The following is a 27,963-nucleotide window of genomic DNA, read 5'->3' as shown; positions in this document are numbered from 1 at the left end:
AAATCAGATCAAACAAAAATGATCCTAAATGGATGAACAATAGATTAAAATATCTGATTGGTCAAAAGAGAGGCATATATAGGCAAATCAAAAGAGGAGAGGGGCAATTAAGAAATCGATATATTCAGTTAAAGAGAGAAATAAAAAAGGGAATTAGAAAAGCAAATAGAGATTATGAGGTTAAAGTTGCAAGAGAATCGAAGACTAACCCAAAAGGATTCTTTCAGGTATACAGAAGTAAGATCAGGGACAAGATAGGCCCACTCAAAAGTTCCTCGGGTCAGCTCACTGACAGTGATAAGGAAATGTGTAGAATTTTTAACACATACTTCCTCTCAGTTTTTACACAGGAGGATACCAGCGATATTCCAGTAATGATAAATTATGTAGAACAGGACGATAATAAACTGTGCACTATTAGGGTCACAAGTGACATGGTCCTTAGGCAAATAGATAAATTAAAACCTAACAAATCCCCAGGCCCTGATGAACTGTATGCAAGGGTTCTAAAGGAATGTAAAGAGGAGCTTAGCACACCTTTGGCTAATCTTTTCAACATATCACTACAAACTGGCATGGTGCCAGATAAGTGGAAAATGGCAAATGTGATACCTATTTTCAAAACAGGTGACAGGTCCTTAGCTTCGAACTATAGACCAATAAGCCTAACCTCCATAGTGGGAAAATTTATGGAATCAATAATTGCCGAGGCAGTTCGTAGCCACCTTGAAAAGCATAAATTAATCAACGAATCTCAGCATGGTTTTACAAAGGGGCGTTCCTGCCTTACGAATTTATTAACTTTTTTCACTAAGGTATTTGAGGAGGTAGATCATGGTAATGAATATGATATTGTGTATATGGACTTCAGTAAGGCTTTTGACAGGGTCCCACATCAGAGACTATTGAGGAAAATTAAAGCACATGGAATAGGAGGAGAAATTTTTTCCTGGATAGAGGCATGGTTGACAAATAGGCAGCAGAGAGTTTGCATAAATGGGGAGAAATCAGAGTGGGGAAGCGTCACGAGCGGTGTTCCACAGGGGTCAGTGTTGGGCCCCCTGCTGTTCACAATCTACATAAACGACATAGATGAGGGCATAAAGAGCGACATCGGCAAGTTTGCCGATGACACCAAAATAGGCCGTCGAATTCATTCTGACGAGGACATTCGAGCACTCCAGGAAGATTTGAATAGACTGATGCAGTGGTCGGAGAAGTGGCAGATGCAGTTTAATATAGACAAATGCAAAGTTCTAAATGTTGGACAGGACAATAACCATGCCACATATAAACTAAATAATGTAGATCTTAATATTACGGATTGCGAAAAAGATTTAGGAGTTCTGGTTAGCAGTAATCTGAAACCAAGACAACAGTGCATAAGTGTTCGCAATAAAGCTAATAGAATCCTTGGCTTCATATCAAGAAGCATAAATAATAGGAGTCCTCAGGTTGTTCTTCAACTCTATACATCCTTGGTTAGGCCTCATTTAGATTATGCTGCACAGTTTTGGTCACCGTATTACAGAATGGATATAAATTCTCTGGAAAATGTACAAAGGAGGATGACAAAGATGATCCCATGTATCAGAAACCTTCTCTATGAGGATAGACTAAGGGCCCTGAAACTGCACTCTCTAGAAAGACGTAGAATTAGGGGGGATATGATTGAGGTGTATAAATGGAAGACAGGAATAAATAAAGGGGATGTAAATAGTGTGCTGAAAATATCTAGCCTAGACAGGACTCGCAGCAATGGTTTTAAGTTGGAAAAATTCAGATTCAGGAGGGATATAGGAAAGTACTGGTTTGGTAATAGAGTTGTGGATGAGTGGAACAAACTCCCAAGTACCGTTATAGAGGCCAGAACTTTGTGTAGCTTTAAAAATAGGTTGGATAAATACATGAGTAGATGTGGGTGGGTGTGAGTTAGACCTGATAGCTTGTGCTACCAGGTCGGTTGCCGTGTTCCTCCCTTAAGTCAATGTGACCTGACCTGACTAGGTTGGGTGCATTGGCTTAAGCCGGTAGGAGACTTGGACCTGCCTCGCATGGGCCAGTAGGCCTTCTGCAGTGTTCCTTCGTTCTTATGTTCTTATGTTCTTAATAGCGTAATACCTTACAACACTGTTCACTGAACAGTGAGCTTAGATTTTTTTTCGGGTAGCTATTAAAAACATTAGATTTTCTCCTCGTTTTTTTAAGAGCTATATCTGAGCATGTCATTCAGTGCAGAGTGGTAAGAGGCTCGCTCATCCATCCGCTAAGTACGAGAAAAACATTACTTGTATTCGCCTACAGTAATTAAACACTACACATATAACCCTTACATCGTCGTAAGCTTCTCTCTACGTGTGGGCTACTTGTATATTGTTCCAGTCACGGTACTGTGCCTTTTTAGTCTTAAACATGTTTAGATCAAGTCTCATTGCGTATACGGAACAACGTACCACATTATGGTAAACACCTACGTGCAGTTAATATCATTTATACCTGAGGGTGGGAGATGACTACCATGTTCCTTGTGGCCAGAAAACGATGGCCTTTCTGATCCTGAGTCAGCAAGACACTCGCCTCGTGTTCAAATTTACAGTCAAAATACTTTGACACAACCAATAAGAAACCCCCACTGCACTTGCAATGTCCTGGATACTCTAACAACCATCTTCATAAATAGCCTTCCTCACTTTTCAATGTTGGCATCTATTTTTGACAATGATGGACGACTATGCTGTTCATCATCCTCGACTGACGTTCGTCTTGATTTGAATCGAGGAAATTATTTAAAACACCATGTCTAACCTATTGCTTTGTAAAATGCTTACTACAGCATTTCGTGTTTTACTACCTTTTCCACCGAGCTTGAAACAGAATTTCACACATGCACACACACACATTATTATTATTATAATCAAAAAAGAAGCGCTAAGCCAAGACACACACACACACATACATGCTGTTCTTTCTTTTAAAGATTCCATTGCTACATAAAAATCGTAACAAGGCACTGACAACACGACGAAAAATGCCTGTCTGGCCTTAATGCAACGACTGACCGAACTAAAATTCGCCATGGTACTTCGCATAGGAGTGATCTACACCACTGGTATATTTCACCCAGGAAGTTCGCGAAAATTCGAGTATGGGAACTGTTGGATAGCACCTCGTTTGTCTACGGCTGTGTTAACAACGGTAATGATTACAACCTGTGTGTGTAACATCTCAACACACACTGACACACCATGAGGTGGGAGGGGAATTACTGAAATTACGGACTCGACGACTCAAAACTCTCTTGAGCATTAGCGTCGCTAAAGTCCTAGGTTCTCTACACATATGCTGCTATGTATGATAATTCTATGTAACTGTATTGTGTATACCTGAATAAATTTACTTACTTACTTACTAACCAAGAGTGCTATCGCGAAGAGGCGGGGCCAGGAGCTGTGAATCGACCCCCTCAACCACAAATCAGTGGGTACGATATTGCCCCTTCACCTGACCTCTCGCGGTATACTGCGATTTCCGCTATTTCTGTATTAGAAATGTTAATAGTAAAAGAAATAGCGAGACGTGTTTCAAAAATGTCTTTATCATGCATTTGTCTTTTCACTCCCAAGTAATAGGATAACTTTTTCCATGGTCAATTAAGGCATATAAAAACTTGCTATACATAGCGAAAGACCCCCACTGGAAATATATCACATTGGTTTCAATGGGATATCCTAGGGTAAATTCTATATGATGTACTATACAGGAACACTAATATAGACATATGAGGCCTAAATAATAATAAAAAAAGACCTATTAAAGATATATGACAGCTAGGAGGGTGGAAAGGTTGGCAAGTCTGACTCAGACGTAAACAAACATGGCTCACTGGTTCCACAGGAATCCCCTCAAAGCTACGGCTCAGGTCAAATTTGACTTGAAATTGGTTGCTTCTGATAGTCAAACTATAAAAATATGTAGGTAAGAATGTAATGCTATTGTTTGGTAGGAAGAGTGGAGCGGTAACCGTTAAAACTTGTCTATGTAACGTTGGAAACAAATGGAGTTTAGACTTGCGTCATACTTTGACAATTAAGGGAAGATTATACCAGGGAAAGCACGTGATTTTTCTTCTTTGTATTATGCGCAGCAGATATTTAAAGCTTATGTGGATGGAGATCAACAACGGGAGTCTATCTGAACTCAGTCATACCAGCGATCTCTATGTTAGATCTTAATAATGTGTATGTCAGTAACATCTGTGTCCGTAATTATTATAATTACTATTATGCACGAAATGTCTATAGGACCCTGACTTCATAGGGGCTTCCTGGTCTTCTTGGCACAATGATAAATTCTTGAAACAGGGAATTGAAACTTGTCTCCTTTGGATCAAACCAAAATACTCTCACCCCTCCCTCTTTTTTTGGTTTAAATAGCAGGGATGTTTCTCTTATTCATCAGACTTTGCCATGGTTTTATGCATGACAAATGGAATTTTCCCTTTGTTGCCACTGCTGGTGCTGATGTTGCTACCAATCCTGCCACTGCCACTGCTGATGTTGCTACCAATCCTGCCACTGCCACTGCTGATGTTGCTACCAATCCTGTCACTGCTGCTGCTATTGCTGATGTTGCTACCAATCCTGTCACTGCTGCTACCAGTATTACATTACTGATGGTTTCACTGCTAGTGCTTCTTTTGCTGCCACTGTTTCTAATGCTGCCACTGCCACCACTGATACAATTGTTGACACCACTGCCATGCTGATGGCAATGATGTGCTGATGATCCCAGCACTGCTACTGTTGCCAATTCAATGTTGGTGTCAGCAGTAGATATCACAAACACTGCTAACATCGATACCAACACTGACACTGCTGATGGAAATTCTAATGCTGCTATTGGCATTGCTGACTATGCTGATGAGAGTGCAGACACAATTGGTGTTAACACCAGCACAGCTGATGCCAATGCTGTAACTGCTCATGCTAAAACTGACACTGTTGAAGCAAAGTCGATACTACTGATGATAATGCAGACACTGTTGATGCCAAACTGATCATGGCTGACTCCAGACCCGGCGACTGCGCTAACAGCTCTGCATCTGTGATCAAACAAATCATATTTTCTTACAAAACAAATTATGCAATTTTTTTTACAGATTGATGGATATATTCTCACGAGTAGTATTTTTTTTTCTTTTTAGCAAGTCGGCTGTCTCCCACCGAGGCAGGGTGACCCAAAAAGAAAGAAAATCCCCAAAAGGAAAATACTTTCATCATCATTCAACACTTTCACCAAACTCACACATAATCACCGTTTTTGCAGATGTGCTCAGACTACAAACAGCTTAGAAGCATATACGTATAAAGATACACAACATATCCCTCCAAACTGCCAATATTCCAAACCCCTCCTTTAAAGTGCAGGCATTGTGCTTCCCATTTCCAGGGCTCAAGTCCGACTATATAAAAATAACCAGTTTCCCTGAATCCCTTCACTAATTATTACCTTGCTCACACTCCAACAGCTCGTCAGGTTCCAAATACCATTCGTCTCCATTCACTCCTATCTAACACGCTCATGCACGCTTGCTGGAAGTCCAAGCCCCTCGCCCACAAAACCTCCTTTACCCCCTCCCTCCAACCTTTTTGAGGACAACCCCTACCCCGCCTTCCTTCCCCTACAGATTTATACGCTCTCCATGTCATTCTGCTTTGATCCATTCTCTCTAAATGACCAAACCACCTCATCATCTCTTCAGCCCTCTGACTAATACTTTTATTAACTCCACACCTCCTAATTTCCACACACTGAATTTTCTGCATAATATTTACACCACACATTGCTTTTAGACAGGACATCTCCACTGCCTGCAACCGTCTCCTCGCTGCAGCATTTACAACCCAAGCTTCACATCCATATAAGAGTGTTGGTACTACTATATTTTCATACATTCCCTTCTTTGCCTCCATTGATAACGTTTTTTGTCCACATATACCTCAACGCACCACTCACCTTTTTTCCTTCATCAATTCTATGATTAACCTCATCCTTCATAAATCCATCCACTGACACGTCAACTCCCAAATATCTAAAAACAATCACTTCTTCCATACTCCTCCTTTCCAATTTGATATCTAATTTTTCTTTATCTAAATCATTTGATACCCTCATCACCTTACTCTTTTCTATGTTCACTTTCAACTTTCTACCTGTACACATACTCCCAAACTCGTCCACTAACCTTTGCAATTTTTCTTTAGAATCTCCCATAAGCACAGTATCATCAGCAAAAAGGTGACTGTCTCAATTCCCATTTTGTATTTGATTCCTCATAATTTAATCCCACCCCTCTCCCGAACACCCTAGCATTTACTTCTTTTACAACCCCATCTCTAAATATATTAAACAACCATGGTGACATTACACATCCCTGTCTAAGACCTAGGTACCTAGGTACCTTCCCCTCTTTCATACATTTATTAAACAAAAATACCTACCACTCTCTAACACTATGTCACCCCCTGCTTTTAACATTTATGTCATGATTCCGTCCGTTCCAGCTGCTTTACCCCCTTTCATTCTACATAATGCCTCACGCACCTCCCCCACACTCACATCCTGCTCTTCTTCACTCATAAAAGATGGTATACCTCCCTGGCCAGTGCATGAAATTACCTCTTCCCTTTCTTCGTCGACATTTAAAAGTTCCTCAAAATATTCCCGCCATCTACCCAATACCTCCATCTCCCCATCTACTAACTCCTCTACTCTGTTTTTAACTGACAAATCCATTCTTTCCCTAGGCTTTCTTAACTTGTTTAACTCACTCCAAAAATTTTTCTTATTTTCACTAAAATTTCTTGACAGTGCCTCTCCCACTCTATTATCTGCTCTCCTTTTGCACTCTCTCACCACTCTCTTCACCTTTCTTTTGCTCTCCATATACTCTGCTCTTCTTATAACACTTCTGCTTTGTAGAAACCTCTCATAAGCTTCCTTTTTCTCTTTTATCACACCCTTTACTTCATCATTCCACCAATCACTCCTCTTTCCTCCTGCACCCACCCTCCTATAACCACAAACTTCCGATATATCAGTTTCCCGTGTATAAACACGTACATCCTGGAGCCTACCCATCAACCTTTTATCCACCAATACATAATCTAACAAACTACTTTCATTACGTGCTATATCATACCTTGTATATTTATTTATCCTCTTTCTCATAAAATATGTATTACTTATTACCAAACCTCTTTCTACACATAGCTCAATTAAAGGCTCCCCATTTTCATTTGCCCCTGGCACCCCAAATTTACCCACTACTCCCTCCACAACATTTTTACCCACTAGCATTGAAATCCCCAACCACAATTACACCCACACTTGGTCCAAAACTCCCCACGCATTCGCTCAACATTTCCCAAAATCTCTCTCTTCTACACTTCTCTCTTCTCTAGGTGCATATACGCTTACTATAACCCACTTTTCACATCCAACCTTTATTTTACTCCACATAATCCTTGAATTAATACATTTATACTCCCTCTTTTCCTGCCATAGCTTATCCTTCAACATTATTGCTACTCCTTCTTTAGCTCTAACTCTATTTGAAACCCCTGACCTAATCCCATTTATTTCTCTCCACTAAAACTCTCCCACCCCCTTCAGCTTTGTTTCACTCAAAGCCAGGACATCCAGCTTCTACTCATTCATAACATCCACAATCATCTCTTTCTTATCATTCGCACAACATCCACGCACATTCAGACATCTCACTTTGACAATTTTCTTCTTATTCTTTTTAGTAATCATTACAGTAAAAAGGGTTACTAGCCCCTTGTTCCCGGCATTTTAGTTGACTTTTACAACATGCATGGCTTACGGAGGAAAGATTCTTATTCCACTTCCCCATGGATATAAAAGGGAAAGTAATAAGAACAAGAGCTATTAAGATAAAATCAAAGAAAACTCAGATGAATGTGTTTAAATAAACATGTACATGTATATGTAGTGTAACCTAAGTTTAAGTAGAAGTAGCAAGACGTACCTGTAATCTTGCATATTTATGAGACAGACAAAAGAGACCAGCAATCCTACCATCATGTAAAACAATTACAGGCTTTCGTTTTACACTTACTTGGCAGGACCGTAGTACCTCCCTGGGTGGTTGCTGTCTACTAACCAGTACATTAAATCTTGTATTAAACTTTCTTTTAACACACCGGCCATATCCCACCGAGGCAGGGTGGCCCAAAAGGAAAAACGAAAGTTTCTCCTTTTACATTTAGTAATATATACAGGAAAAGGGGTTACTAGCCCCTTGCCCCTGGCATTTTAGTTGCCTCTTACAACACGCATGGCTTACGGAGGAAGAATTCTGTTCCGCTTCCCCATGGAGATAAGAGGAAATAAACAAGAACAAGAACTAGAAAGAGAATAGCAGAAAACCCAGAGGGGTGTGTATATATATGCTTGTACATGTGTGTGTAGTGTGACCAAAGTGTAAGTAGAAGTAGCAAGACGTACCTGTAATCTTGCATATTTATGAGACAGACAAAAGACACCAGCAATCCTACCATCATGTAAAACAATTACAGGCTTTCGTTTTACACTTACTTGGCAGGATCGTAGTACCTCCCTGGGTGGTTGCTGTCTACTAACCAGTACATTAAATCTTGTATTAAACTATATACTTTTAATTAAGAGCTATGTATTTAGTTCCAAAGTGAAGTCTCAGATGAAAGTATTGTACTGTATAGTATTAGAATTTTTTTGTAATATGCATTTTTCTCATTTTAGTGATCTAAGACAAGCAAGACTGAGACTTCTTGAACTTCTACCGGATGCTAACCATGAAATCGATGTTGTGGAGCCAGCTCTAACACTATATCTAGCCTTATTGCGTGGCCTTATTGAAGTCCCAGAAGGCCAAAGCTCTGATTGGAGCAAACTAAGGCATGCAATTCGTTTTCGCTGGACTCATTCCGTTCTAGGAAACCCACCTGAGTAAGTTGCAATTGCCAAAATGATTTCAAAGTATTGTTAAAATTTACAGGTTCTACATTATTTAGAGTTCAATAATCATTCTTTATAAACCACCTAGAACTGCAGTTCATTTCATGTATTATAGGCGAATTTTGTGTTTTGTTCATTATCATGTAAAAATAATCTTGCAGAATTGCTTGAAAGCTCTTTTGTGTTGTTAATTTTCATAGATAGTGATTATAAAAAGCATTACTAAATGATAAGTTCACATGCCACCAAGTTTTAGCAGTGTTTAGTACACATCACCTGGATGTTAACATCAGGTAAAGACAAGCTCAGTAAGCTGTGCAGTGTATGTAAATATTTGTACAATTTTGTTATATATGGTCTGGACAAGGGAGTTATGGTCATTTGCAAATAACATTTATCAACCAATTGAACATCTGCAACATTGTTTTTTACTGAAATCAGTTATACCTGTCATCGTTACTTAATTGAAAAATGTGAAATGTGTTTTTCTTTAAACAAGACTTAAACTAAGATAATAAAAAATAAACTTTCATGTTTTGAGACTGTCTTGAAGAATATTTATCGCTGTAGACATAAGATATTCTTATCTGTTTTGGGGAAGTAGAGCCAACAAATGCCATATTTAAATTACATATATGCTAAAGTAATTTTTTTTATTCAGGTCTCAGGTTGATGCAGTATTTGAATTAGTATCAGTACTCCAGAATGCTGCCTTTTGGTATATGAAACATGCCTCAAAAATTTCTGCACAAGAAGAGTGAGTATCTTGTATGTTACATACAATAAAACATACTTTAATTTGAAATTTGGGTGTATTTTATATCTAATGTAATGCGTAATGCTTTCATTGTAGGTTTGTCAATATTTCTTTTATATTTCTTTTCCAAATGGCACAGACATCATTACCCAAGGATGGCTAGCTGGACCTCTACATGTCTAACCGACTTTTATAGTGCAGGCATTGTACCTCCCAAATCCAAAACTCAAGTCCAATTAATTAGCTTTCTTGAATCCTCTGCAGAAATTATATACCATGTTCGTGCTCAAACAGGGCATAAAATCTTTAAGACCACTTCCATCCATGTATACATACCACCCTGACCATCTCCCAACAGAGTATGCAAATCATCTCACTTCATTAATAAACAGTGGAGAAACAAAAGATTCTGGAAAATAATTTGGGCTTGATTGTTCCCAATGCATTTATTTGCAGATTGGCAATTGTAGGATAGTGTGTTCAATAACCTGTATACAGGTACTCCTCACTCAGTGAATGAGTTCTGTTCCTAAGAGTAGGTCGTTAAGCGAGGAGCCAACCCTTACTGATATTTCAAGCATATTGTAGTGAGTTTGTGTCAACTATATTTAGATGTTGTTTTAATGTCACCTGTGCACCATTTATAACATTTTAGTATATTAAAAATAGAACTAGGCATTAAAAAACAATAAAAAAGTAAAATACACATACAGTACACTGGTTGGAGAGCTGGTCGTAAGTCCAAGCGGTTGTTAAACAGGTAGGTTGTTAAGTGAGGAGTACCTGTATACAATACTTGGTACAGAAAATCACCAGATGGGAAGAGATAGTAAGAAGCCAGAAGCTGACTGCTTTCACAAAGAATTTTTTGAAACAGGAAATATTTAAGAGAATCATTCTTGGTTTCCTGGCCAGTGGAATGCAGGTAACTCAGTCTGTATAACCTATTCTTTTGCAATATTCTCTCATTCTTGAGTCTATGTAAAATTATCCTTACTCCACACATGTTCTGTATTATCAGTTTTCTTACATTAATTTTTTTTTTTAACATGTCGGCTGTTTCCCACCTAGGCAGGGTGACCCAAAAGAAAGAAAACCCAAAAAGAAAGAAAAACTTTCATTATCATTCAACACTTTCACCATCACTCATACATAATCACTGTCTTTGCAGAGGTGCCCAGATACGACAGTTTAGATAGTCACTCCAAACTGTCAATATCCAAACCCCTCCTTTAACCCTTCAACTGTTCGAATGTAGATCTACTTTCGCTCGCGTAGCGCTCCAAATGTAGATCTACTTTTTTTTTTTACATGCTTTCAGATGGAGAAAAATCAAGGCATTGTGCTTCCCATTTCCAGGACTCAATCCAGCTAACTGGATTCCCTGAATCCCTTCACAAAATATTACCCTGCTCACACTCCAACAGCTCGTCAAGTCCCAAAAACCATTCGTCTCATAAATTTTTCCATCATTCTGTTTAACTTAATTTTAATTTTTACTGATCATTTATGTGGATTGGTGAGAAGAAATGCAATTCTAGGCAGATTTAAATTGTTTACATATTTGTTATTGTTATAGGTAGTAGGTTGGTAGACAGCAACCACCCAGGGAGGTACTGCCGTCCTGCCAAGTGAGTGTAAGACGAAAGCCTGTAATTGTTTTACATGATGGTAGGATTGCTGGTGTCCTTTTTTCTGTCTCATAAACATGCAAGATTTCAGGTACGTCTTGCTACTTCTACTTATGCTTAGGTCACACTACACATACATATACAAGCATATATATACACACCCCTCTGGGTTTTCTGCTGTTTTCTTTCTAGTTCTTGTTCTTGTTTATTTCCTCTTATCTCCATGGGGAAGTGGAACAGAATTCTTCCTCCGTAAGCCATGCGTGTTGTAGGAGGCGACTGGAATGCCGGGGGCAAGGGGCTGGTAACCCCTTCTCTTGTATAAGTTACTAATTTTAAAAAGAAAAACTTTTCTTTTTTCTTTTTGGGCCACCCAGCCTTGGTGAGATGTGGCCGGTTTGTTGAAAAAAAAAAAAAGTTGCTATTGTATGTAAGTTTCCCCAGCCTAGTTTTCCAATCATTTTTCTAGTTTTACTACCTGCCTTTGCATTACTAATTTTATTAAAATAAATCATGTTTAAATTCTGTACCACATTTTGGATTCTATTAATTGAAGTTACTATTGTACCAGCTAACAAGATTGAACTTTCCGTCCGGTTGTAAACTAAATTCATTGTTTTAAGTTAAAATTGATGCAAGGATCACAAATCTGACCTTGTTTAGTCTATCCTGTAAGATTTTTAAAAATTTTATGATCTATATCTTGGCTGTTTAAAGTTGAAGAACCACATGATATATGTATGTTACCTAACAATGATAGGTATTATATTTATTATTATCACACTGGCCGATTCCCACCAAGGCAGGGTGGCCCGAAAAAGAAAAACTTTCACCATCATTCACTCCATCACTGTCTTGCCAGAGGGGTGCTTTACACTACAGTTTTTAAACTGCAACATTAACACCCCTCCTTCAGAGTGCAAGCACTGTACTTCCCATCTCCAGGACTCAAGTCCGCCCTGCCGGTTTCCCTGAACCCCTTCATAAATGTTACTTTGCTCACACTCCAACAGCACGTCAAGTATTAAAAACCATTTGTCTCCATTCACTCCTATCAAACATGCTCACGCATGCCTGCTGGAAGTCCAAGCCCCTCGCACACAAAACCTCCTTTACCCCCTCCCTCCAACCTTTCCTAGGCCGACCCCTACCCCGCCTTCCTTCCACTACAGACTGATAAACTCTTGAAGTCATTCTGTTTCGCTCCATTCTCTCTACATGTCCGAACCACCTCAACAACCCTTCCTCAGCCCTCTGGACAACAGTTTTGGTAATCCCGCACCTCCTCCTAACTTCCAAACTACGAATTCTCTGCATTATATTCACACCACACATTGCCCTCAGACATGACATCTCCACTGCCTCCAGCCTTCTCCTCGCTGCAACATTCATCACCCATGCACAGTTTTGGTCACCGTATTACAGAATGGATATAAATTCTCTGGAAAATGTACAAAGGAGGATGACAAAGATGATCCCATGTATCAGAAACCTTCCCTATGAGGATAGACTAAGGGCCCTGAAACTGCACTCTCTAGAAAGACGTAGAATCAGGGGGGATATGATTGAGGTTTATAAGTGGAAGACAGGAATAAATAAAGGGGATGTAAATAGTGTGCTGAAAATATCTAGCCTAGACAGGACTCGCAGCAATGGTTTTAAGTTGGAAAAATTCAGATTCAGGAGGGATATAGGAAAGTACTGGTTTGGTAATAGAGTTGTGGATGAGTGGAACAAACTCCCAAGTACCGTTATAGAGGCCAGAACGTTGTGTAGCTTTAAAAATAGGTTGGATAAATACATGAGTAGATGTGGGTGGGTGTGAGTTAGACCTGATAGCTTGTGCTAACAGGTCGGTTGCCGTGTTCCTCCCTTAACTCAATGTGACCTGACCTGACTAGGTTGGGTGCATTGGCTTAAGCCGGTAGGGACTTGGACCTGCCTCGCATGGGCCAGTAGGCCTTCTGCAGTGTTCCTTCGTTCTTATGTTCTTATGTTCTTATAAGAGCGTTGGTAAAACTATACTCTCATACATTCCCCTCTTTGCCTCCAAGGACAAGGTTCTTTGTCTCCACAGACTCCTAAGTGCACCACTCACCCTTTTCCCCTCATCAATTCTATGATTCACCTCATCTTTCATAGAACCATCTGCTGACACGTCCAGGTATTATATTATGCATTGATATTAAGTGTGGTACATGAAGTGACAAAACTAATCTTCATTTAGTGTAAATTCATCATATATATATGCATAACAAAAATAATAGAAATTTCCAGTAATGCAAACATGTTTACATCACAGTTTTTCTTGTGTTCAATATCGCTCTCCTGCACTAGTGTTCAGCAGTAGTCAACCATCAAACTGATTGTCAGGTTTCCCTTATCTTTTCCATGATGGTTATGTCTTGGTGAAGTCATACACTATTGGAGAAAACCCAAGTTCAGATTTCAATTTAGCGTCCAAAATTATTTAAAAACATGTTTTTAATCATGAACTGAAACCATTGTTAGCCAATGTTATTACATACATACATTAATACAGTAATGTATTTCTTTAAAGAACAAACTTTGTTCTTACATGAATTAACTTTCATCATTCTTCTCGTACATTGTCATAGCACTTCATGTACTTATTATTTAGGGTAAGCATGGATGAAGCCAAACTGGTACATCGTAGCTTGCGTCGTGGCGCTGGTTTGCTGAAGTATGCTCAAGAGGAGTGGGTGGACAAACTGCTAGAAACCACTCCAGTAGGAAGTGACAATGATCCCAGAGTTCACACAGCCTACCTAAATCAGGCTACAGCTGAGGCACAAGAAGGTTAGCTAACCTAATCATAGGAATAAATCTAAAGAATCTTTAGTTCGATAGAGCTGGCAGTTGCTCAGTTATTAATGTTGAATTTCATATTCCTGTATTTTGGGTACTTTATGATGTGAAATTTTAATTAGCCTAACATAACAGTGTGCTCGAGTTTCTTGTATCATACAGTACATTACTAGCTCTGCTTGCATATGTACCCATGTTTAATATAATTGAAGTTTTTTTATTTCGATTCAATATCTGTAGGCAAAACAATGACATTCAATGCAAGACATGATAAAGCTCTCATTTAAATTAATTATTGTTCTATGAAGGCCCTGTTTGGTAATGGTTTTTTATTTTCCCTAATTGTTGTGGGTTTATCCATCACCCATCATATACGATAGCTGATTTTCATGTTACAGTGACTAAAATAGACTTAACTACATAAAAAATGTTTTTACATTTGTATTCCCTTCATATTACTTTAGCAACTTATTGTATATTATCATATTTTTGTAATTTTTGATGCAAGTTCGAATTTTAATTATATAATTGCACATACAATATTCTTGGTGGGGTAGAGTTAGGAAAAACACACAATATTAGGAAATGTTTAATTGCAGTAATTTTTCTTTTGTCTAAACATATTTCAGTTTGCTACAAACTTTTGGTACATACAGAACTCTCAAACATTGTCATTGAATCTTTATATTATTTAGTTTAATATGATTATTATTATAATCAAATAAAGATTTAGTTTTGTATACTGTGTACTGTCTGATTTTATTACTTATATTTCCTTATACAGTATAATTATATTTTATAATTATGTTCTGTTACACTTCAAGGAATAGCATTTAAATTTTTTTTCTTTTGTATGTGTGGTCATTAATAGTTCTTGAAATACTGTGCAGATTATTGTTTCAAAATTATACCGTTCTGAGAAAACTTAAACAGGAAAACAAAATACATCAGTGTTTCACGCGAGATGGGAAAATACTAGTAAGGAAAACATCAACAGGACAACAATATACCATCTCAAACGAACATGATTTCTCTACCTTCCTTAGAAAAGCTGACATTTCTGTAACAGATTAAATAAGTGCCCTTAATACATATATACGTGTGGTGCATATAGTGTACGTTACTATCATATTGTACATTATTATTTTTATTATTTTTCATCACTAGCTAATGCCAACTACCTCCAATACTCTATAACTTTCTTACTGCTATTAATTGCTCATAATTTTAAATTAAAAGTCAAATCTTACTCCAAATTAATAATATTCATTTTTTCTTACCTGTCCATTTAATTTTGTTTATCACTACTTGTTTTTTTAGTCACTTTACATTGTATATTCAATTAGTGTATATTCCAATTACTTTTTTGCAAGTACCAAAACTATCTTTTGCTAGCTAGTACCAACTACCTCATTTTTTTTACTTTTATTGTGCAATAAACTGCTCAATTTATCTAATATTACAAATCAGATCTTACTCCTAAACCAATATTATTTCATAGTGACCATCTGTCCATTTAACTTTGTTTACCATTACTTAATTTTAGTCCCTTATATATTTTCTCCTTTATTTTAGCTTTATATAACTACCCTAGCTTATACATTCACAATTGTTAAAATAATCAAGGTGCTATTCTCAGGTGCTAAAGTAGAACAAGTTCACAATTTTGCATTATATTCCAAAGCTCATTTATTTTATAGTACTACCTACTATCATATTCCCAAGCTCCATTATTTGATCATCACTTTATTTGTACTAGTCCCTTTTATATTGTCTCCTTTATTTTAGCTTAAAAAAAAAAAAAAAAAAAAAAAAAAACTACCTTAGCTCATTATTTTACATTTGTTAAATAATTCAGGTGCTATTTTTTAGCTTAAGACTATTTACTTTGTTTTATACTTAATTCTAACTATAGATTCACTACAAATCTTATGATTACAAGCATTGATCCAGATACCAACCTCTTATTTAATGACTTAAATGAATCAAACAGTTACTGTAATTACTACACTGCAGAACAATCAAAGGCACTTCTCAGTGCCAACAACAACATAACTATCTTTAACTACAATATCAGATCTTTAAGCAAGCATTACGATGACCTCATAGCATTACTAAATTCCTTACATGCCAATATGTCCATCATTACACTAACTGAAACCTGGCTAAAGCCTGATACTACAGATGTCTATACCATTCCTGGTTACACAGCCATACACAACTGTAGGCCAGACCAACAAGGGGGTGGCACAGCCATATACTACTCAGACCAACTAGAATGTATCACTAATACTTGCACAAGAGATGAACATGGGGAATATATAATAGCCAAATTCAAATCCAAATACCTACGAAAACCTCTCACATTGATAAACATCTACAGAGTTCCACAGTCAAACATTAGCCAATTTAGTCAAAACCTAGGAAGTATGATAACTGATGCACGCATGAACAAAGATCACTTACTACTCTCAGGTGACTTCAATATAAATCTCCTGCAAGACCAGGACCCACACGTTACTGAATTCACAAACACAATGAGTAACTGTATGTTGCTACCAACAGTAACAAAACCTACAAGAGTTACAGAGACTAGTGTTTCCCTACTTGACCACATCTGGACCAACACCATATCCCCTTTAAAATCAGGCATAATTACAGATAATACCACAGACCACTACCCTACTTTCCTCATAACAACTCTTGGTAAATTACCCCAAGACACTACTAAAGTCACCTTCAGACTTCACAATGAGGCAGCCATTAATAACTTCACAACAGCATTAGCAAACATTGATTGGCACACTGAGCTAGAAATCAATACAGATATTGACGAATGTATTAATAATTTTCTAAAAAAGACTCAATACCTCTATAACAAGCACTGCCCTAAAAAAACTAAGCAGATGACAGCTAAGAGACTGAACAGTCCCTGGCTAACACCCAGCATTCTCAAATCCATAAATACAAAACACCAATATGAAAAACAGTACAGAATGGGTCACATAACCAGAGACCAAACAAAACGTTACTCGTCAATCCTAACCAGCCTGATAAGAAGGGCAAAAAAATTGTATTATGAGAACAGATTATCCAACTTACGAGGTGATATAAAAAAGACCTGGAAAACCCTATCAGAAATTCTGGGAACAAAAAAGATATCACGAAATAGCGAAATAAAATTAGCAAAATCAGATGAACCCCAACTCCCACCAACAGAAACAGCAAACAGACTCAATGATTTCTTCTCCACTATAGGACAAAACCTTGCCAATAAAATCCCAAGCTCAGATACCCCACCAAATGACTACCTCACCGGCAACTACCCGAACACACTGTTCCTAGCTCCGACTAACCCATACGAAGTCTCCCTTATTATCAACGCACTAAAAAACAAGGCAGGAGATTTAAATACCTTACCACCCTTTATATACAAAAAAGTGTCACAAGTGCTATCACCAATCATTGCAACACTCTTTAACAAATCCATTGAATCCTCCACCTTCCCTACAGTACTCAAAATAGCAAGGGTCACCCCAATCCACAAAGGAGGAGACCAAACAGAGTTGAATAACTATAGGCCAATATCCAACTTACACCCTCTCTCAAAAATCTTCGAAAAATTAATTCATAAACGAATCTACTCCTACCTTATCTCCCAAAACATACTCAACCCCTGCCAATTTGGATTCAGGCCTAATAAAAATACTAATGATGCTATTATACACATGCTAGAACATATATACACTGCAATAGAGAAAAAAGAAGTCCCACTGGGGATCTTCATTGACTTACGTAAAGCTTTTGATACAGTTGACCATGACTTGCTCCACGTAAAATTATCACACTATGGTATAAGAGGGCACTCCCTCAACTACCTCAAGTCATACCTCAGCAACAGAAGCCAATATGTGTACGCAAATGGGGCAAACTCTTCTGCACAACCAATTACAGTTGGTGTCCCACAGGGAAGTGTCCTTGGCCCTCTTCTCTTTCTCCTATACATAAATGACCTACCAAATGCTTCTCAATTACTCAAACCCACACTATTTGCTGATGACACAACATACGTCTTCTCCCACCCGAGCCCAGTCACGCTAGCCAATACTGTAAATACCGAATTACAGAAAATATCTACCTGGATGAGTACTAACAAACTTACACTAAACATTGACAAAACCTACTTCATTCAGTTTGGTAACAGAGCTACAGATGTCCCTCTTAACATAATGATAAACGGATCACCTATCACAAAGCTAACAGAGGGAAAATTCTTAGGAATCCACCTTGATAATAGACTCAAATTTCATACACATATACAACAAATTTCTAAGAAAATTTCCAAGACTGTAGGCATACTATCGAAGATACGGTACTATGCTCCACAGTCAGCCCTCCTGGCCCTATATCACTCTCTTATTTACCCCTATCTCACCTATGGAATTTGTGCATGGGGCTCAACAACAAGTAACCATCTCAGACCACTAATTACCCAACAAAAGGCTGCAGTTAGAATGATAACAAATTCTCACTACAGGCAGCACACTCCACCAATATTCAATACACTCAACCTACTCACCATACAAAACATCCATACTTATTACTGCACCTATTACATACATAGAACACTCAACTCTGATATTAACCCTCCCCTCAAACATCTCCTTGCCAACCTCAACAGAACACATGACCATAACACAAGGCACAGATCACTCTTTGATATTCCTCGTGTCCATCTCACGCTATGCAAAAACTCAATGCACATAAAAGGCCCTAAAATCTGGAATTCATTACCTGTAAATATAAAAGAAACACTACCTGTTTATAAATTCAAGTCTCTTCTCAAAGATCACTTACTCACCCAAAACCAAATAAATACTGAATAACTGAACCTTATAAATTGTATATCTTAAATGTTTCTCACAATTATATCACATAAATGTTAAACCTAAAACCCAATCTAACTTTATTATTTTTTAAATTCACTACCTAACAGAATACTCCATTCTACTGAATTTACAACAATGCATGCAACCATATGACCTGTCTTTGTAATACTCACTTGTGCTTTATAGTAATCAGTTTACATTAATGTTTTTCACTGATTTCATCATTGCTTAGTTAATCTTAAGTTAATTTTAAGCCAGCCCGTAATGCTATGCATAGTATAAGTGGCTTTGGCATGCTGCTCTTATCTGTATTTTTTTTTGTACCTCTGTAAGTGTGCTCAAATTATAAATAAATAAATAAATAAATAAATAAATAAAGAGTGTATGCATATGTAACCTGATTACTTCATTTTAACATGATTGGGTGCTTTGTGAAATACAAAAGCAGTTTTAAACTATTTAATCAGCTATCTTTTCTTGACTTATTACAGTTTGATATGTGTATAATTTCAGTGACAATTGCAAGAGCTATCGAGTTGAAGCACAATGCCGGGTTGATTTCTGCTCTTGCAAATGAAACATTCAAGTTGTTCACAACTGCGGCAGACGCTATTAGTTCTTTGGAGGAAAAGAAATTTGGTCACTGGACAAACTATCTGCGCTTGAAGGCTGCCTTCTATGCTGCTTATGTATGCATTACAATGTGGATAATTTGTAAATACTGTAATCTCAACTTAGAAGAGGAACTTTGGTTGTGACCTGGTAATGGTCCAGGATGGTCTAAAGCATCAGCATAAAGTTCCTCTCCTAAGTGTGAATTGCTTCAGGCATAGTACTGTGACCTTTTTATCCTTCAGTTTGGCTAAGCTATGTCAGATATCCTAAATGCTTATTCATGGATTACGAGCTATATTACATATTGTATATACTGTGTCTTGAATTTTTAGAACTATATAAAATTTTAATATGGTTATAAGTTTCAAAATAGAAAAGTGTATTATAATGTTTGTATTTATTCTTCAGGCTTATAATTATGCAGGCCAGAATATGCTGAACCAGGATAAATGTGGAGAAGCTATCAGAGCACTGCAGGAAGCTAAAAAGAGTAAGACTGTTCAGTTTGCTTTGTATATACTAATGTTGTGCTTGAATTAAAATTTGGTGATTTTTTTATACATGCTTAACTTAATAAAGTATTCCTTAGTGCATTGTTTAATCAGTATCGATTTAATGTCTTAAAATATTGTTACTCATTGTAGGCTTATCTGCGAAGTCTACTCTTAAAAGGTTTCTTTTATTTAAGAATATGAAGAAGCTGGTGAACTTTGCAAGGAATATGCCAAGACCAAAGGACCAGGGACACAGGTGAAACCAGAGAAACATGAATTCTTCCGTCGGTTGGCCCCTATAATTGCCCGAACTCTAGAGAAATGTGAAAGGGAAAATGGGATGATGTGAGTAATCTGTGAAAGTAATTTACACATTATCATTCTTACAATCATAACTAAGCACTAAACCCACTAGGGTCATACAGTGCTAAACATACATATAATATGTAGGTGCTACTGTATTTAGATTGTGCATTTCTGAATTGCTTTGAGTTATTCTCAATTCCTCAGTGTCTTATACTCGTTTATGTAACCGCTCATTACAATACTGTACGTATAAAATTTGTGTGAGAGATGATCCATATTGACAAAGGGGAGTAGAAAGACCAGGTTAAAATCATAAGCTTTTTCTATGTGATTATTTGTTTATTTTCTTTTCATTCCATCCCATGATTTATTTTGTAGGCACAGTTCAGTTGGATAATTATATAGTGTATATAATTTTTTTTTCAGTTACCATCAAAAGATTCCATTTGATCCTCCAGTGTTGGAATTGAAAGCAACTTACGGTTTAGTGTCACCAGATGATTATACTCTTCCTCCGGCTGCTCCGTTATGGACACCAGTCACATATAGTGCATTCGACTTGATGAAGAATCTTGCTGAGGATCCAAGTGCTAATTCGGTGAGAACCATCACTGTAATTAGGCACCTCCAATAGGAATAACTTATTTGGTATTGCCTTTAAAAACCTGTCCTTAGGCTTTACCTGAGTTCTAATATTATTTTGCTTTATATTTCTTTGGTCCCTGGAGCAACTGCATATAAACTGAGCTTCATACACCAAGTTCACTACCCAGGAGTTTTTTGCTGGAGGGTACATGAGAAAATGGGTGTGTATTTGTGGGAAGAAAGAACATGAGGCGTAATACAATACAACAAATGTAAGACCAAAGATATACCACCTGGCATATTCCAGACATGCTTTTAATCATTTGGCATTTTCTTTCTTTAAAATAACATTGTGTTGGATTTTGCACTACTGATATCACTGGCAGAGCTTTTAATTTTTGGTCAACATCTATAGAACTCTTACAAAACTCATTAAACATATTCATGCCATTGCCACAGCATTAAAGAGAGTAGTAAGGGAGAAAAAGTTAGCATATGAGAAGTTTTTATAAACTGAAGCCTAGAGAACAAATGGATTTGTCAGTTAAAAATAGGAGAGGAGAGTTATTAAATGGAGAGTTAGAGGTATTGGGAAGATGGAGGGAATATTTTGAGGAATTGTTAAATGTTGATGAAGATAGGGAAGCTGTGATTTCGTGTATAGGGCAAGGAGGAATAACATTTGTAGGAGTGAGGAAGAGCCAGTTGTGAGTGTGGGGGAAGTTCAGGCAGTAGGTAAAATGAAAGGGGGTAAGGCAGCCGGGATTGATGGGATAAAGATAGAAATGTTAAAAGCAGGTGGGGATATAGTTTTGGAGTGGTTGGTGCAATTGTTTAATAAATGTATGGAAGAGGGTAAGGTACCTAGGGATTGGCAGAGAGCATGCATACCTTTGTATAAAGGCAAAGGGGATAAAAGAGAGTGCAAAAATTATAGGGGGATAAGTCTGTTGAGTGTACCTCATAGTAAAACTTGTTAGATCCAGTCAAGTTGTGATCAAGATCTGGTAGGATCTAATTTCACTATCTTAGATATTTTTACATGGTGGATTTTTATAGTACACATTTTGTTAAAATTTACTTACCTTAATGCATGGTGTGTTTAACCCTTTGGGGGTTTCGGACGTACTAATATGTCTTATGACCCAGGGTTTTTGACGTACTAGTACGCCTAAATTCTAGCGCCCTCATATCTAGTGAGAGAAAGCTGGTAGGCCTACATATGTAAGAATGGGTCTATGTGGTCAGCGTGCGCAGTATAAAAAACATCCTGCAACACACAGTGCGTAATGAGAAAAAAAAAACTTTTGACAGTGTTTTTGGATTAAAACAGCGACTTTGCACTGTATTTTCGTATGGTAATTATTGTTGTATTCTAGTTTTCTTGGTCTCATTTTATAGAATGGAAGACATATTACAGAAATTGAGATGGTTTTACTGGTTTTACAAGGAAAAGTACCTTGAAATTGAGCTCAAAGTAGCAGAAATGTTCGATTTTTACCAAAGTTCAAAAGTAAACAAATCATGCCAAGCGTCCAATACACATCAACTGGTGAGTCTAATATTCTTTCACAAGTGTGCTGATATTATTTATACCATTTCTACACTAATGCAGTAGTCTGCATAACAGTAAATCTTATTTTTTTGTAAGAATAAAAATTCAAAGTGGAAAGCCAAAGAAATATAAGAGGGGCCTGGGGATGTGACTAATGAACAGAGAACTTGTTATTTTAGTGCCAGGAATGTCTTTCTTGTTTATTCTGGACCCTATTCTGAAATTGGCATCTTTTGAAATTTGTGTGAAATTGGAAATATTGCTAAATTCTGACCACTTTATTGGATAGTTGAAATTGGTAAATGGGTGGTTTCTTGTACTCATTCAATAGAAAAAATGGAGCTTTAGCGAAATAGTTATGATTTTTGTCGACTAGTACACTGGAATTGGCAGAAAATAGGGCTCAAAGTGGGCAAAATCGCCGATGCATAAACATCGTCGAGACTGCTAACTTCGTGAGAGCATAATTCCACAAGCTTTCCATCAAATTTCATACTTTTGGTGTCATTATGATCGGGAAAAGATTCTCTATCTTTTCATAAGAAAAAATAATTTTTTTTTTTTTTTGAAATTTGGCCGACCCTGAGAACAAGTCTCTGAGAGGACCTGTCGACCCCCAAAGGGTTAACAGTGCTTGAGTCACTATACTGTATATTTTAGGCATTTTAAATTTTTACAGTGCTGTCAAAGTTATGAATTGCCTCCAGATAATGTTTTGGCATTAATAATACTACTGAAGTTATATTGAGTCTTTGATAAAAAAAAGATATGCATTAGCAAGCTTTTCATACATGGTTTTGGTTACATAATTCAAAATTAAATTATTTATACAAATAATTATATTATATTAGCTTATGAGGTTTTTACAAAGCAGAAGTGTTATAAGAAGAGTAGAGTATATGGAGAGTAAAAGAAAGGTGAAGAGAGTGGTGAGAGAGTGCAAAAGGAGAGCAGATGATAGAGTGGGAGAGGCACTGTCAAGAAATTTTTGATGAAAATAAGAAAAATTTTTGGAGTGAGTTAAACAAGTTAAGAAAGCCTAGAGAACGAATGGATTTGTCAGTTAAAAACAAAGTAGGGGAGTTAGTAGATGGGGAAATGGAGGTTTTGGGTAGATGGCAAGAATATTTTGAGGAACTTTTAAATGTCGACGAAGAAAGGGAAGCGGTAATTTCATGCACTGGCCAGGGAGGTATACCATCTTTTATGAGTGAAGAAGAACAGGATGTGAGTGTGGGGAAGGTGCGTGAGGCATTACGTAGAATGAAAGGGGGTAAAGCAGCTGGAACTGACGGGATCATGACAGAAATGTTAAAAGCAAAGGGTGATATAGTGTTAGAGTGGTTGGTATTTTTGTTTAATAAATGTATGAAAGAGGGGAAGGTACCTAGGGATTGGCAGAGAGCATGTATAGTCCCTTTATATAAAGGGAAGGGGGACAAAAGAGATTGTAAAAATTATAGAGGAATAAGTTTACTGTGTATACCAGGAAAAGTGTATGGTAGGGTTATAATTGAAAGAATTAGAGGATTGCAGATGAGCAAGGTGGTTTCAGAGTGGGTAGGGGAGGTGTAGATGAAGTGTTTACATTGAAGCATATATGTGAACAGTATTTAGATAAAGGTAGGGAAGTTTTCATTGCATTTATGTATTTAGAAAAGGCATGTGATTGAGTGGATAGGGGAGCAATGTGGCAGATGTTGCAAGTATGTATATGGAATAGGTGATGAGTTACTAAATACTGTAAAGAGTTTTTAGGAGGATAGTGAGGCTCAGGTTAGGGTGTGTAGAAGAGAGGGAGACTACTTCCCATTAAAAGTAGGTCTGAGACAGGGATGTGTAATGTCACCATGGTTGTTTAGTATATTTTTAGATGGGGTTGTAAAAGAAGTAAATGCTAGGGTGTTTGGGAGAGGGGTGGGATTAAATTATGGGGAATCAAATACAAAATGGGCATTGACACAGTTGCTTTTTGCTGATGATACTGTGCTTATGGGAGATTCTAAAGAAAAATTAGTGGATGAGTTTGGGAGTGTGTGTAAAGGTAGAAAATTGAAAGTGAACATAGAAAAGAGTAAGGTGATGAGGGTATCAAATGATTTAGATAAAGAAAAATTGGATATCAAATTGGAAAGGACGAGTATGGAAGAAGTGAATGTTTTCAGATACTTGGGAGTTGACGTGTCGGCTGATGGATTTATGAAGGATGAGGTTAATCATAGAATTGATGAGGGAAAATAGGTGAGTGGTGCATTGAGGTATATGTGGAGACAAAAAAACATTATCTATGGAGGCAAAGAAGGGAATGTATGAAAGTATAGTAGTACCAACACTCTTATATGGGTGTGAAGCTTGGGTTGTGAATGCAGCAGCGAGGAGGCGGTTGCAGGCAGTGGAGATGTCCTGTCTAAGGGCAATGTGTGGTGTAAATATTATGCAGAAAATTCAGAGTGTGGAAATTAGGAGAAGATGTGGAGTTAATAAAAGTATTAGTCAGAGGGCTGAAGAGGTGTTGTTGAGGTGGTTGGGTCATTTAGAGAGAATGGATCGAAGTAGAATGGCATGGAGAGCGTATAAATCTGTAGGGGAAGGCGGGGTAGGGGTCGTCCTCGATAAGGTTGGAAGGAAGGGGTAAGGGAGGTTTTATGGGCGAGGGGCATGGACTTCCAGCAGGCGTGCATGAGCATGTTCGATATGAGTGAATGGAGACGAATAGTATTTGGGACCTGACGATCTGTTGGAGTGTGAGCAGGGTAATATATAGTGAAGGGATTCAGGGAAACCGGTTATTTTTATATAGCCGGACTTGAGTCCTGGAAATGGGAAGTACAATGCCTGCACTCTAAAGGAGGGGTTTGGGATATTAACAGTTTGGAGGGATATGTTGTGTATCTTTATATGTATATGCTTCTAAACTGTTGTGTTCTGAGTACCTCTGCAAAAACAGTGATTATGTGTGAGTGAGGTGAAAGTGTTGAATGATGATGAAAGCATTTTCTTTTTGGGGATTTTCTTTCTTTTTGTGTCACCCTGCCTCGGTGGTAGACGGCTGACTTGTTAAAAAAAAAAAAATTATGTTCTGTTTATAATTTATTTGCATTTGCTGAGCATTCCTTAATTTACATTCTTACTTCTTTTTCCCAGTGATAACTTCACTTATGTGATGTCCCATCTATTGAAAGATTGACATTTGGAAATTATTAAATTGTATAAGAATGAATAAATTAAGGAAGGGAAATTTCCATAGGTATAGATGTGTAGTATTACATGACCTTCCTATATACCAACAGAAAGCAGCTCAGAAAGCAGAGGGCGATTTACCACCAGTGAAGGAGGCTGCCATTCACGAGACGACAAAAGACCACAAAAATACCAGTGGGTGCTCTGTTATGTAACTAAAGATCATCATGAGTCCAAGTAGGTGGGTGTTAAACAATTATTGGTAGGTCCCTTGCTATGTGACACTGAACTACAGTGTTTAATGGTAATTTTATATATGTCTAACATTTATCTTTTTAATTACTGTATAAAGGTTTTATAGTAAAATGTTTCCTGCTAGGTTTTGTTTTAATATTTTTTTTTCTTTTAAATGTTCAAATACTGTGTATAAAATTTGGTTTGTTTGGAGTTGAAGCTGAATTGTGAATTTTGTAAATTTTATTGTCATTAAAGTCTCTTAAAAAGTTTATTGCAATTTGTTGTAAAAAACTGTATTAGCACCCATCATGAGTAAGTCAAATTCATATTCCCAGTATGCCACTGTATTCATTGCATATTTCTGGTAGCATTTGTCATTTACTGCACTGAAGTTCATTCCCAAATATCGAAACACATTTAGGGATAGACTGAGGTAAATTATGTAGATTTGGCCTAAGTTAATAAAAAAAAGTGGTCCTTAGATATCCATTATTGTTTTCAGCCCAAAACGTTTCAGATTTTCACTGAAGTACTATATAGAAGAGAAGGTTTTAATCATAGATTGATGCCTTGGTCACATTTTTAATGTATACAGTCTTGATTTTCGGTTTTAAGCAAAATTCATGCCTTGATTTAGGACAATCAGATTAAAATCTAATCTGTATGAATAAGTTTTTTTTCATGTATGATATATTAATTGTATTTTTATATCTTTGGAGAATATACTGTATCCAGTGGCTAGCTTGTCTCATTCTATGATCTCATTCTTGTTAAGAATGTTGATTTAATTAAAATATATTACCAGGGAGGTTGCTTTTTTTTTTTTTTTAATTTTGACATTTAAAACCCTTTCATTAAACTTTAGAATGATACAAAGATGCCTGTACATTGTGAAGCAAATGAGTTTGTGATATTCTTTCTCTTCACTTAGATGAATATTTCTCAAGCAGTGGGGCATGGCCAACATTGGGGCCATAAGCAAGGCAGACCTTTGACAACTAGTGTGTTGTCAAATAAATTATGATCAAGATCAGCATTTTTCTGTATACTCTATATATTATATCTCAAGGAAGATACCTATATGCTGGTAAAGGGCTCTTGGTCAATTGAACTGAAGTTACCCTCCCATTCCTTTGATCAAATCTGAGTACCTCCTGTTTCCCAGACTCTGTATTGACCCTTCAGGTTTAGCAAGTCCCCATAAATATAGTGTTATAATACAATGAACCCTTTTACAGTGTGGCAGTTGTATTCCTAAAAAAATGTCATGTTTAAGTAATTTTGTTGTTCAGACTGTTGGATATGAGAAAAAAGTGGGGTTACATTCCAGAACTCTTGAGTCAAGCAAAAGTAATTTTAGTTTAGAAGTTGTATAGCAGTAATTCTGCTATTGCATTTAAAGGCTTATTTATCCTTAAAATGAGGTTGTGGGGTTGCAGTCATAGTTGACTATTTTGGAATGTCTAAGAATCATAAATAGAATTCATTAGTTCAATAGAAGTGCATGCTGCTGAGTCTCTGTAGGACATTATAACAACCCTAAGTGGAATTTCAGATATATTGAACTATGATGCTCTTGTTACTAAAATCCAGCATGTCGGTTTCCATGCCACCCATAAATAACTAGGAGAGGCTTCTAACTCTTAACTACACACATGTTATAGAAAGCATAAAGATGAGCTATAAAATGGCATCCAGAACTAAAAAAAAAAAAAATGTGAAAATCTTTTGGCTAATAGGAGGAAGAATGGGATGTGATAAACACAAACAAGATTATAAAAGGAACACAAACAAGATTATAGAAGGTTGGGAAAGAATTGACAAGGACTTCCTATCACCATCAATGGGAAGAATAAGTGTCTAA

General features: G+C 37.1%; 1 protein-coding gene across 2 annotated transcripts; it reads left to right on the top strand.

Moving 5' to 3' along the window:
* Positions 1-3,843: 3,843 nt before the first annotated feature.
* On the top strand, positions 3,844-27,168 carry LOC128686774 (BRO1 domain-containing protein BROX-like). Of its 2 annotated transcripts, XM_070082239.1 has the most exons (10): positions 3,844-3,975; positions 8,806-9,012; positions 9,683-9,778; positions 14,051-14,229; positions 19,641-19,816; positions 20,151-20,232; positions 20,431-20,581; positions 20,969-21,140; positions 25,973-26,103; positions 27,031-27,168. In XM_070082239.1, the coding sequence occupies exons 1-9, from the start codon at positions 3,875-3,877 to the stop codon at positions 26,075-26,077; spliced, it is 1,269 nt and encodes a 422-aa protein (XP_069938340.1). In that variant the 5' UTR covers positions 3,844-3,874; the 3' UTR covers positions 26,078-26,103; positions 27,031-27,168. The 2 variants fall into 2 exon arrangements, with proteins under 2 accessions (XP_069938340.1, XP_053629797.2); XM_053773822.2 differs by lacking the exon at positions 27,031-27,168 and having other exon boundaries at positions 25,973-26,903.
* Positions 27,169-27,963: the final 795 nt, after the last annotated feature.

This window comes from Cherax quadricarinatus, chromosome 7 (assembly GCF_038502225.1).
Source record: "Cherax quadricarinatus isolate ZL_2023a chromosome 7, ASM3850222v1, whole genome shotgun sequence".
In the NCBI taxonomy this organism is placed as follows: Eukaryota; Metazoa; Arthropoda; class Malacostraca; order Decapoda; family Parastacidae; genus Cherax; species Cherax quadricarinatus.
This window is presented reverse-complemented; position numbering and strand designations above follow the sequence as displayed.

Excerpts from the sequence above, each read along its gene's own strand:
- LOC128686774 (XM_070082239.1), top strand. The coding sequence starts at position 3,875 with ATGGCTCACTGGTTCCACAGGAATCCCCTCAAAGCTACGGCTCAGGTC. Across the intron at positions 14,230-19,640 it reads TACAGCTGAGGCACAAGAAG|TGACAATTGCAAGAGCTATC; the intron begins GTTAGCTAACCT and ends GTATAATTTCAG. Across the intron at positions 21,141-25,972 it reads AGGATCCAAGTGCTAATTCG|AAAGCAGCTCAGAAAGCAGA; the intron begins GTGAGAACCATC and ends ATATACCAACAG.